The sequence below is a fragment of the Hipposideros armiger genome, unplaced genomic scaffold (genome assembly GCF_001890085.2).
Source record: "Hipposideros armiger isolate ML-2016 unplaced genomic scaffold, ASM189008v1 scaffold_40, whole genome shotgun sequence".
NCBI lineage: Eukaryota > Metazoa > Chordata > Mammalia > Chiroptera > Hipposideridae > Hipposideros > Hipposideros armiger.
The window spans coordinates 1,581,624-1,594,461 of record NW_017731390.1 but is presented as its reverse complement, the minus strand read 5'-3'; the positions used below and the strand labels follow the sequence as shown (position 1 = coordinate 1,594,461).

Sequence of the window (12,838 nt, the reverse complement as noted above, 5' to 3'; positions counted from 1 at the left end):
TCCTGGTGACAGCTGGTGTGTTCTTAGTGGGAAGGGTTGAATGACCCCACAGAGACCCAGGACAACTTCTCTGCAAGGACATCTGGGGAAGTGACCAGCGCCACTTAGAAAAAGTGCAAACTGTTCCACAGACAAGTGGGGTCAGACGGCAGAGGCAATGGGCCTCCTGAGGAGCTTTGCTTCTCTCCCTCAGAGGGCACAAGTCCAAGAGGCAGCTAGCACGCAGGGAACCTCAAGTTCCAGCTAATGTCTCACAGACATATCCAGGGACCTCCCACAGGTCACCCAACCTTCCCTAACGTGTTTTTTCATTTCTAAAATGTGCAGATGCTTGCTCAGTCCTCTTCACAAGGATGTTACAGGGCTGTGTGAATACATTATCATCCATTCTTAAATACCTCACTTTAAAGATTAGCCACAGTGTTTAATTCCTGCCCCTTTAAATCCCTTGAAAAACAATGGATACTTTTTCTTTCTTCTAATGTTTAATTCCAGAATAACTTCCCCATAGTTTTACCCCAAATCACATTTGTGGGTCACTCCCCTGGCCCTAGGCTAAGAGGTGTACAGGACATGGAAAAATCGCTTTTACTATGAGCCTGAACACAAACAGCTGAGGAGGTGGACCTGATGATTTGACCAAAATAGACATAAGTACAATACGCCCTGAACTAAAACCAGTGTTTGGGGAAATATGTGCTGGTTCCCTCCCTTCCACACATAGCTGAGAATTAACTGCACATGAAAGTCCTTTTGATCTTAAGAAACCCGAGGCATTAGGCCGCCCAGGGTTAGGGAGCAACAATACTTTTGTTTGAACTTGTCTGGTATTTCACATTTATCAGCTCTACTATAACCTAACAGAGTGTTACTGACTTTAGTCTAACCTGGCACTCTCAGTGCCTGTGATCCTATAGGTTTGTAGACTACCCCAGACAAACGCAGCTACGCGACATTTTCAATTATCTTCCAATTCAGCCGAAAGATGTCTCGCTGCAGAGCCAGTCATCGACCCCTGCGCTTTCTGATCGGAGGCAGGGGCATGGAGAGAAGCCAGGCAGTTTAAAACCCCGTTCTTCACTTGGCAGTGGAGTCAAAGCTCCACCTCCTCTTCCTTTCATCTTCCCACATTCTCTCCAGCTCAAGCCTCACCTTGCCCAGACACCTTCCTTTGTTGCTATCCCTGCATGTCTGAGCTGCAATGATTTGTTTATCTGTCTCCCTATTAGACTATGAACCCCCTAGAGGGTAAATACTGGTCCTGATTAACTTTGACCTCCCAGCATATTCCCACTGTGTGGCGTACAGAAGGAAGTGTTAGATGAATGGACAGAGGACTGAATGAACATATCAGAGCTGGGATCAGAGCTGGGATCCTAGCATACCATTGGTATGACACGCCTGCTCTACTATCACCTAAAAGCCATGCTGAGCTGTTGAAAACTCTGTCCAGCTCTTGGTGATGAGTATTAGGCACGTCTGAGACAGCTAGTTAGGGATGACAGGAGGTAGATGGAGGGGATTGGTCTGATAGCTGGGAAAATGTCTCTTATTAAAACAGGCCGATGTGGGTGGGCTGCGTGTAAGACCCTAGCCCTGGTAACACGCTCTAACCATCTGACCAATCCACAGAATAGAGTTTGAAAGAACTATCAGTCCAATGAGGAAGGAGCTAATTGATGCAACCTTCAGGATGAAAAAAACCGATGGGGGAAAGGGGTGGAGAAAGGAAGTTCGGCCAGATGTACATAAAACCTCTTCTTCCAAGGAGGAGTTTCAAATGAGAGGGGGCCTTTGGGGGCAGAGCTGCAGTGACATCTGGGCCCCTAGAGACGGAGATGAGTGTGAGTGAAGCAGGGGTGGCAAGGCAGCGGCTCAGGAAGGAGGCTGGGCTCCCATCTGGAGAGCTGAGGGGCTGGGGCTGCTGAACAGATGGAGTGAAAGTTGCAGCTGGTGGAAATACACTTTCATGTGTCAAGTGTGGTCCCTGGAGGATTGCGATTTCCAGCTCTGAAGGCAGCGGTGGGCAGGTGGCTCTGCTCCATGCTCCACCTTGTCCCCCCATTGCCACCCAGAAAACTTGACAGCAGCTCTGTGCCAGGACTCAGTCACCATGTCTTCCGCCAGCAACCCTTTCAACAGGCAGAGGCTGCCATGGTGACACCTCAGCACAGCCAGGATGGCAGAGGACCGCAATGCTTTAGCAGGTAAAAAGCGGCAGGGGACTAGGAAGGATTAATCCGGCCTCCCCAGAAGGGGACCAGGTGGACTGAGAACAGACACAGAGATGGAGAGGGAGTCAGACCTTCCAAAGCTGTTCATGACATACACGTGGGGTCTCCGCTTTTGGTTGAGCTTTCGCTGAAGGAAAGGCAGTGAGGGCATGTGAAAACACAGGCTCTGGAGTCATTTTACCGCGACCTCAAGAGAAGTTTCTTGGGAGAATACACCTGTAGGTTTTTTTGAGAAATATTTGCCCACCAGGGCTTTACGAGCGAGAATAATTTTTACATTCTATGGCTCTAACACCGCCACCTGTCCTGGCATATTTAGACCCTCACCTGTGGCAACAGAGGCCGCAAATACAACTATTCAATCTATGAAAGTTCCTCCCTATAATGCTTAGGCTCTTGAAGGAATTAGCCACCCAACCACAGGTTACCCACACCCGAGAGGAAGCAGCTTGCGCAATGAGCTTCAAGCTCTGCTGCTTCCCTCTCTCTGTGTTAGGCTGTGCTCCAGGCCACCAAGAACAGAAACTGCCAGCTCCATCCTGTTAAAATCCAAGTACACTTTTTAGAATATGTGATTTTACTTCCTTTTTAAAAAACAAAAAAAGAACAGGCCGGAACCCAGTCCTTTATCCCTACTGTGTTCATTTTCCCAAGAGATGTCGCTATATGAGATAATAACTTAAATATCCTTGGCGTGGAGGTAGTTTCCCTCTTCCTAGTGGGATGTCTTCTTGGCTCCTTTCCCAAACTTGGCATCGAGACCGAGACCTGTGCAAGGGGAGAAAATGGGCGTAGCTTCATGGGGAGAAATGAAACCTATCAATGATTTGGGCAGGGGGAGGAAAAGGTCAGCCTCTTGGTTCTCTAAAATTGGGGCTTTACATAAAGCCAGCTTCCAAACATTGGTTTTATAAAACTCCCTCAGAGAAAAGAAAATGGCATCAAATGAAAAAAATCTACCAAGATACTGGTAATCGCATATATAGCAAGACTGAAAGAAACTCAAGAGTCACAAGTTCTAAGCTAGTTCTCTCAGGGCATCCACAGCAGCATGAAAAGGATATAAGTATAATAATTTTACCCTGCTCAGTGTCTGGGGAGACCTGAGTCACTGGAAGGAAATCACTAACATGAAATGCCCATTAGGAAGGCTGGATTAGAGATAATGCTTCCTTTTCTTTAAAGAAAAAGTTTCCTCATAACCCAGCAATTCCACTTCTGGGTATTTATCCAAAGAAAATGAAAACACTAATTCAAAAAGATCTATACGCCCCTATGTTCACTGCAAGATTATTTACAAAAGCCAAGATATGGAAGCAACCTACATGTCCATCAGTAGGTGAATAAAGAAGATGTGAGGGTGGGGTGTGTGTGTGTACAATGGAATATTACTCAGTAATAAAAAAGAATGAAATCTTGCCATTTGCAACAACATGAATGGACTTAGAGAGTATTATGCTAAGTGAAATAAGTCAGACAGAGAAAGACAAATACTGTATGATTTCACTTATATGTAAAATCTAAAAAAAAAAACCCAAAACAAACAAAATAAAACAAAAACAGACTCATAGAACCAGAGAATAAACTGATGGCTGCTAGAGGGGAGGAAAGATAAGTGGCGGGATAGGTAAAAATGGTGAAGGAGAATAAGGTAAAAACTTCCAGTTATAAAATAAATAAGCCACAGAGATGTAGTGAACAGCACAGGGAATTTAGTCAATAATATTGTCATAACTTGGCATGGTGACAAATGGTGACTGGACTTATCGTGGTGATCACATCATTAGGTATAAAAATGTTGCATCACTATGTTGTACACCTGAAACAAATATGCTACTGTATGCCAACTCTACTTTAAAAAAATTTTTAAACTTTTCTCTAAAATAACTAAATAAATTTCACAAATAGACAAGTAAATTTTAGGGGAAAAAAGAAAATAAAGTTCTCTGTGGCCCAGAGATGCCTGCTCTGGATGGAACTTACCCAAGAACACAAGCACAGTGCCCACCCACTGCATGGGGCTGATGGGGTTGGCGAAGAGGATCACAGAGGCCAAAATGGTGAAGAACTTTCGGGTTGTGGTGATGATAGAGCAGGTCAGGGGACCGAAATACACAACTGTCATGAAGATGAAGCTCTAGAGAGACAGAGAAAGACAGGGTCAGGCTGGTTCTTGGGCATGTGCCGCACGGTCTATAGTCCATAACAGGACATCAGGGCTAACCTTGCCACCCCTCTTCTCCCAGCCAGGACGGTCTCTCTTGGGGAAGCCAAGCCATCCTCTGTCCAGGCACTCACCTGACCCAGGGCACTGGTCAGGCCAAAGAGCAGGATGTTATACATGATGGTGGGGTACCTTTCAGCAAAGCTCAAGAACTCCCAGACCTCCCCGGTGAACAGGATTCCTAGAAAGAAACGTCAACAGATGCGTGGTGCATCTTGGCTACCCATACTTACGCAAACACACCTGCATGTGGCCCGCTAAAGTACTCTGAAGTAGGGTAGGGTGTGGGAAGGGTAGCAGTGAGTTTGTACTGTCCTACCAGGCATCGCTTTCCTGTTTTTCTGATGAGAGAAATTAACTAAAGACTCTCCCAAGAAAGACTTGGAAGATAATTTAGTTACTTCTGCCACAAGTGATTAAAAGCAGAGCTCCTCAGATACTGTAGAGATACTGATCCTCACATCCCTAACTCAAGGCAGCCCCAAGCACTGGTCAGCTCCAGCCATCAGCAGCCTCCTCCACTAACTCCACTGTGCTATACAAAAAATACTTCCTATATGTATGTGCCCAGACTTGGAAAAGGTTAGGAAGCACTGATCTAAAAGCAAATGCATTCACTTTCAAACTATATTCGGTATACACCATATACCAATGTCTCACCTCCCTCAGAAGAGGGTGAGTTCCCAAGGTACCCCTGTGTTCCACTTCTGTGTCCTCCCATGATACCTGGCACAGTCTACTCCTGATTGTGCCAGAAATAAGTAGCAAGCAGAGCCTGATGGTGAAGGTTTCTCCAAGGAGATTCTCAGGGGCTTGGACATAGAGGCATCTTAGAGCCAAGGTAGGCCGCTGGCCTGGGCAAAGTTAGCAACTGGCATCTGAGCTAGGAATCACCTGGATGAGGGCGGTCTGCCCTCCAGTGATACATGGAGAGAACAGCAGAACTGCTCCTTACCAGCTCCCAGCAGCACTGTCGACCAAAGGTTAATGTTCAACATCATGTGGTTGGAGCCTGTTTGGTAATGAGCCCGCATGTGGTCCTGGGAAACGCCTGTCAGTCCATCCAGGGTCAGAGACAATAACTGGGAAGGAAAGGGTGCAGCCTGCAGTGAGAAGGCCAACAGTGCCCCTCCCTAGCCCAGGACACAGGACTCTCACCTTTGTGAGAGTCCTCAGAAAGCCACTGCCTTAAGACAGAGTCCTCAGAACAAAACGCTGCCAGGTCATGGAGGGTGGGGAGAGACCATGCAAGCTTCCTCCTCCCCGCAGGCATTAGAATGACAGGTTCTCTGAGCCACATAGTCGTAATGTAATCAGAGCAGGGCAAGAAGCCTACCACTTTCTAACACAGTGCCGTGAAGCCTGGCATGCAGGGGCCTAGAACAGGCTGTGGTGAGCCACACATATTTTCCATTAAAACTGGAGAAAAGAAATCTCCTCCCAGCACGCTAGCCTCCTAGCTTGGAGGACAGAGCTCCAGAGACTGTGGTCACACTCCTGGGTGAGAATCCTGGGCAAAGTGAGCCCCTACCTCTGCCACTTAATAGCCATGTGACTATGGGCAAGTGACTTAACCTCCCTTTGTTTCAGTTTCTTCGTCTGTAAAATGGAGATAATACTATCTATGTTACAAAGTTATTGCTGTAAAATCTAGTCAATCAGCACATAAAACACTTGGAACAGTGCCGAAATCCATAGGAAACCATAGCCACTTATAGCATTATTTTTGACCCTGGCTTCTAGGTTTCTCAGAAAACCACGCTCTTTGCTCTCAGGTCTCTGCGACCTCACACCAGCAGTTAGACACAGGCCTCCCTCATTCCTTCCTCAGGAGAGCTGGGCTGTAATATCTCAGGCTTCCCACTATAGACTTAGCAGAACCAGGGGCCATGTTGCAAGACACAAGACCAGAAATGGGGGGCATGGAGCACCACAACCTCCCTCCAGACATATCACTGGCCTCTGGCCTGCCTAGGTGGGGTTGTTCCTTGGTTACGATTACTGGAAAAGGCTGCCTTGCCCACCGGGATCACATACCAGGAGCAGCTCTCCATAGCCAACTGTGTGTTCTTCCATCCCAACTACTTTCTTGGGTTTGTACAAGAAAAGGGCCACGCCAGCCACAATGAGCAACACACACAGGTACTTGGCCATTGGGTATTTCTTCTTCAAAAGGGTCACTCCAAGGAGCATGACTACAGGGAAGAAACAGAGTGGAAAATTCAGGGACCCATAGGCATCGATGAGCCCAACACTCTCCTCCTAGGAGCCAAGCAAAGACTCATGAGAGAAAAGCATGTCTGAGAAGGAAGGCCTAGAAGGGTAAGAGGAGGGCGCAAGGCTGGCACCTGGACTAGAGCAATGACTGAGCAACAGGGTTGGACAGAGAGGATAAGGCAGGAAAAGCTACAGCGCCACGGTGAAAGCTCCAGAAAGGAACAGGCCAAGGGTGGGGGCAGTGGGGACGAGGACAAGGTCGAGAGAAAGAAACTGACCATCAAAATGGGACTTAGGATGTCTAATAGCAATGTAATCACATGGGACACCAAAATGACTGAGCACGTAAAGAGCACTAGGTCAGTCTTTAGCTCCCAGCTTATACACACCAACACCACAGGAAATGAAACAGATGACAGGATGGCAGGGGGAAGGGATGGAGGGAAGTCCCTGGAGATAGCTATGACAAAGCGCGGGGGGATGCAGAGCTGTGGCTGAGAAGGAGAGAGCTTACTATATAGGAAGTGTGAAGATAGAAGATGGGAGACCATCTTCTTCTGCTTACCTGGGATTGGCTTGCAGGATTTACCAAGGACCTGAAATGAAATTCAGCAAATAATTTCTGAGCATCTGTGATGTGCCAGGTACTATGCTAGGTGCTGCGTTAAGATAGAGTAAGTGTGGGGCCTGCACCAGAGACTGCAGCCCCAGAAAGCAGCCGTATCGTGTCCAACCCACCACTGCTAAACCTCAGATATATGGTCTTTCTCACTCTGAATTTCTCAAACACATTCTCTTTTTATTTAAGTCACAGACCTGAGGGAAGAATCCTTAGTCCTCCTGAAACAACTTCTGAGCCAACCCTCATCCCACCCTGAGGTTTCACCTGAGTTGGGTAGTTGACAAACTGTAGTGCTGAGTTGCTGGAGACCATGGCTCCCAGATAGGAAATAGAACAGGCAGCATAGAGCCAGCTCCGAGTACGATCCACCCTGGCAGTGTCAAAAAACTGGATTACTAGGAGAAGACAAAAAAACAAAAAAAAACAAAACACAAACATAAGAGAAACCCGGTGGGCCTAAGATGGAGCAAAAGTCGAAGCCACACGAAAGGAACTTGTCTGTCAAATAAGATAAGAAGCACAAGCTGTTTCTGGTCCTCTTAGACTGAGATATTTGTAGATTATTCAACTCTCCAACCCCACCTAAACCTAACACAAGACCACATGCAGGGCAGGGATGGGGGACTCATTCAGTTCAAGGGACTACTTCGCCCTGCTGCTAGCCCCCAGGGAACAGAGAGAAAACTCAAAACATGCTTGACGCTGACACATAAAGGAAAATCAAAGGGACAAAGAAAAAAAAAACTAAGTAATCTCAATGGGAATCTGGAATATATAATAGAAGACCCATTCTCTCCATGTTTCTAACTCAAGAGTTGGTCTAATTTAAGGAAATAGGTTTTTACCCTGTTCCAAAGCCACGAGTTTTATAGACTAAACAGAGAGACTGTGTAAGCGCTAAAGGGATGGGGGTCTTGAGAGTTAAGACCTTAAGGCTGGATCACTGCCTGATGCCCAGGATACAAAGGGGAGGGGGCACATAACAGATCACTAATTAGGTACTCACAGATCTTGGCAAACACAGCATTGATCACACATTGGATGAAGACCAAAGTTAAGGCAAAAGTGAACGTCTCCTGTTTGGCTCCCTCTCCATACTTTCCTCTTGTTCTAAGAATGAAATGCATGAAAAAGAAAGAGGAGGAATTAGTATATTTCCCTCAGTGTCAGCTAGTAAGTCCAGAGCCACTGCAGGCTTAACATTAGCTTTCCTCTCAGGGTGTAAGGAGAGTTTGGTAAGGCTCACTGGGCTCATTTATAAAAGGGGCCGATTTTATTACATTTAGAAATTAGACATCCCAGTCCGCTAATCCCGTAGCCTAGGACAAGAATATCGGTAAAGGATGGAGCTAGAAGAAACGCAGGAAACTAGATGGTGAAACGAGGTACCAAGGGCAGCAGAAGGGATTTGGGCGACAGCAGCAAGGCCGAGGGCGAACGAGTCAGCTGTCTGCAAGCATCTGGGAGTTCCCAAGAGGAACCGGCACAGGTCACGGAAACCTGTGAGCGGGTATAAGTCAGCCTGTAAAACCCAGGCCCCTAGAACCTACAGGGAAAAAGCAATTGATGGAAGAAAAATCACCAGGTCCCCCAAATCCTGAGACCAACTTTCGCGTTTTGGAGATCTGGGGAGGCTCAGCTGCGCTGCAAAGGTGTCGGGGTACTGGGGGAGCAAGAGGGAACACTGGGGCCAGGGGCGTGAGGACTGCGAACCCGGCCACTGGCTGGGGAGAGGGGGAGGGGGGGAAGGGGGGAGGTCTGCGTTCCAACCCCGGGGATCCGCTCACATCTTTTCCTGTAGGATCCCATAGTAGAAATAGCAGACAAAGACGCCGAGGAAGCAGAGCGGCAGACGCAGCCGGTCGGGCACCAGAGAGTTGCTAGCGGCCATGAGACGCTCGGACGACCCGACCGGAGACCCGCTCACAGCCGGCAGCGGCAGCGGCGGCGACAGTTCCAGGCGGACATCGCCGACCGGCGACAGGGGCCTCATAGGAGCTTCATGCGACCGCAGCTCAGCAGGGCCCAGAAGCCACCGCTAGAACTGCCAGCTCAGGGCCGCCTAGGGGGAAACGCCTCAGAACACAGCAACCACGTCCAAGGAAAGGAGGCCCGCCCTGGAACCTTGGCTTTGTCCCTGGTGACCAGGGCAGCTTGCTGTCCGGAGGTTAATGTCTTGTCCTCGAGATTTTTCCGATCAGGCAACTCCGAGGACAACTGCAACCCGGAGCTCGACGGGACGGCCTAGGGGACACGCAGGCATGGAGTGATGGCGTATAAGGATGTGGAGGTCATCGATTGGCTGCATTATGTAAAGACAGACAGGTGGACCCGGGAGGAGGTGGTACGGACGGCTGGGCAAATCCACTAGGTTTTTTTCCCCGGTCGGCCATCAGGCTCCTGCTGGGTCCTAACGCCAAGAAATCCTTAGTGTGGCGTAGCGCCCCCTAGCTGCTGCCCAGCGTCAGCGACTCTACCCCCGCTACCAGACGAGCGTTCAAGGCCCGCCTGGCTTTGGACAGCGATCGTCCACCTAGGGCACATCACTAGGCTTCCAAGGGTGGCAGGGCTCTTGTCCCAATCACTTAGAGGCAGGGCAACCTATGCGTGTCACCTAATTCCGAGCCAGTTTTCTGTCTGTAAACTAGGGATAATTAGTTAATAGCCACCTTGTCGCCTCTTGACCGTTCTGAGGATCAAATGAGCTGAGATTTGTGAAAGTGTTTTATAAACTGTAAAGTGTGCTGTGCAAGTTTCAAGTATTATTTGTCATTATTCTTTCTCAACCCGGATCTTATTTCCTCACATCCTGGAGGTGGAAATGGAAGCTTACTGCAGTGCATTTTCTTTAGGGTCTTACAAACTCACCAACAATGGAGCAAACCCCAGGCTGCACTCCGCATTCTTTCCTATTAATGAGCTCCTTGTTGGACCCCTCCCCTGCCTTCCCTCATCCAAATGTTGGGCCTCCACCAACTGGCACCAAGAGCTAGGACAAGACTGACCCCAGGTCTTTCCACTACCACCTCAAGTCCCCACTTAATTGCACTCTGAGCTGCTATCTCCCCTTGTAGCAGCCTGCTCCTTTGGCACAGCCTCAGGCAAAGGAAGGAAACTCAGGGCAGCACCACACCCATCACTCCGGGCCTGACTCACCAAGGCTTTGCGGGTAGGCCAAACATCTTCCAGGGGGAGAGAGGGGTATGAGATAGAAGATGGGGTCTGTCCTCAGCTCCCTCTCTCCTTTATGTTAGTGGGGGAGGCGGACCCTTATACATTTGCTCTCTTGCCCAGTGGCTTATTCATTCAATCAGTCTGTGACCCCAGGGCACCAAGCAGCAGCTGGCATGAGAGACCTGGGTTCCAGTCCCAGCCCTGCCTCTTCACCAGCTGGGACTTAAAACAATTCACTTGACCTCTGAGACAAGTTGCCTCATCTGAAATTAATGGGACTGTAACAAGCAGGACAGCTCTGTGGTTAGAAGCATGGGCACTGGATTCAAATGATCTGGTTCCCAATCCCAGCAATCCCGCTTTCTATTTGTGTCTTTGGGATAAAATAATTCAATCTTTCTGTTCTTCCCTCATTAGTACAGTGGGATTTATCACATTTCTCTCATTGGGTTGTTATATCGATGACATTTTATGTAAAGCATCTAACAGGGTATATAATGCTTACCAAGCCAATGAATGGTAGTTGGAATAGGCCTAATTTGTCTTGAGGTCTTTAGAGATAAGATACAATTGTAGTTATTATGACTGTCCTTGGGTTGTCAATTTTTCATCCATACAATACTGATAATGTGTCTTTTGCGAAAATGCTTTGTAAATTGCAAAACACCATCAGAATGTTGAAATGGTTATTCCTATTTCCCCCAAAAGCCTAAGAGCTCTTACATGTGTGGCACTAGAATAACTGAGGTGGCAAAAGGACATGAACAGTTTCTTCTACTAGTCAAGAAGCACCCACGATGTTGAATTGCCTTCCCTTTGTCGCCCTCATTTCCTCTTTGAAATCCACTCTCCCTAGGGAGCTTTTCACCCAAGAATACATGACTCCTTCACCCCACCTCCACCATACTCTTCAACCTGGACAGTCTTTCCATGGGTCCACTGTTTATATGTCCATGTACAAAATCCAAGCCTGCTGGCTTGAGGACAGGGACTCTGTTCATCCACATCATTATATGTTAAGTAAAGACTCTTCTTGAAGACAAGGATGAAGTGATCAATATAATACCCTCAATCTCCATCCTGTTCCCCCCCACCCCCGCAAAAAAAGAAAAATATTGAAGAAAACATCAAGCTGCTGGGAATATTTATTTATTTGGTCTATTAACACCAAGATCTGCAAAAAACAATTTCTAAACACAGGATAAGAAAACTTGAACATTAACATTCTTCTTCAATTTTGTGAAGCTCTGCAGTACGGAAAATATACAAACTTCAAACAGCTGCAAAAATAGTGTCTTTGGGAGAAAATAGAGTTTCTACATCGATACAAGAAAAATAGGCATTTTTCTAATCCAACCCAGTTCTGGGGCAGGTGGAGGGTGTGGTGTCACCACTTGCCACCTGGAGGAATGCCAGCTCTCCCTCTGCCCCGCTACCCACCTGGGGCTGGGCAGGCTGGGCTGCTGCTTAAGACAATCTTTGTCAGGGTGAAAGCGAGATGAAAATGCCACTTGGAAAAACACGAGGTTCCCCCCTCTGCCAGCAGCTGGATTAGTCAAGTGTTATGGCCCTTTAGGGCTGCTTTGGTCAGCTCCTCCAATGAGAGGGAGGCATGGGGGTGGGGCTGAGAGGATGGGGGTATCTATCTTCAGGTCTCCACTTCTGTGTCTGTGGAGGAGAGGGAAGGAAATCTGTGGTGTCCCCCCTACTCCAATCGCGGCCAGCTTGTTGACAAGGACAAGGGCCCCAACTACAGTCTTTTGGGCTCACTCCCAGGAGTGGGGGACCCAAGACCTTCTAGGTGGGTTTTCCATCAAGTGAGAGGTGTCAAGAACACAGGTGTGACTTGTGAGCTCCCCAGCTGCTAGTGGAGAAGGCAGGTCCCCTCCCATTCGGAGGGGCTGGTGTCCATTAGAAAGAGGACCCAGGGCTTTGACACAATAAATGAAAGTGCTCGAAGGCCGAGAGGGAAGGTCTCCTTCATCTCCCACCTCAGGGGAGCCAGGGAGGGGCCTGCCACCAAGGCACTGGTCTCCATGATAAAGTGGTAGGTAGGGGTGGGGCCCTCAGACCACCAGGGAGCTCTGGAAAAGCACGGGCTCTTCTGATGGTGGGGTGCGCTGCCAGGGCTCGAATGGCAGCGAGGAAGCCTTGGAGGCCTCTGGATCCTTCCGAGATGGTGGCCTGGGGCTGGCGGGGGGCAGAGGGGACCCCGGGTTTGAGGGGCAGTTACGGAAGATGAAGCCCATGCTGGGGAACAGGGGCTTCATCAAGCTGACGGGGCAGAAGGCCGAGCCGGTTGGGTTGAAATGGACTTTGTTCTTGTCAGGACAGGACGTCAGGAAAGCCAGGTCAGGACCTGGGGAC

The 12,838-nt window shown here is 48.5% G+C and overlaps 2 protein-coding genes across 3 annotated transcripts in view; both read right to left on the bottom strand.

Annotated features, from left to right (window-relative positions):
• Window positions 1-2,793: 2,793 nt before the first annotated feature.
• Window positions 2,794-9,523, bottom strand: SLC35B1 (solute carrier family 35 member B1). Of its 2 annotated transcripts, none has more exons than XM_019638891.1 (9): window positions 9,085-9,523; window positions 8,304-8,407; window positions 7,562-7,692; window positions 7,241-7,271; window positions 6,496-6,653; window positions 5,414-5,540; window positions 4,533-4,639; window positions 4,218-4,371; window positions 2,794-3,002 (listed from the first exon to the last, which is right to left on the bottom strand). In XM_019638891.1, the coding sequence occupies exons 1-9, from the start codon at window positions 9,288-9,290 to the stop codon at window positions 2,950-2,952; spliced, it is 1,071 nt and encodes a 356-aa protein (XP_019494436.1). In that variant the 5' UTR covers window positions 9,291-9,523; the 3' UTR covers window positions 2,794-2,949. The 2 variants fall into 2 exon arrangements, with proteins under 2 accessions (XP_019494436.1, XP_019494437.1); XM_019638892.1 differs by having other exon boundaries at window positions 7,562-7,667; window positions 9,085-9,297.
• A 2,075-nt stretch (window positions 9,524-11,598) lies between these two features.
• FAM117A (family with sequence similarity 117 member A) overlaps window positions 11,599-12,838 on the bottom strand; it is a 26,694-nt gene continuing 25,454 nt past the window's right edge. Inside the window, exon 9 of the mRNA XM_019638510.1 lies at window positions 11,599-12,833. Coding sequence (XP_019494055.1) covers window positions 12,538-12,833 — 296 coding nt within the window. The 3' untranslated portion in view covers window positions 11,599-12,537. The remainder of the gene's footprint in view (window positions 12,834-12,838) is intronic.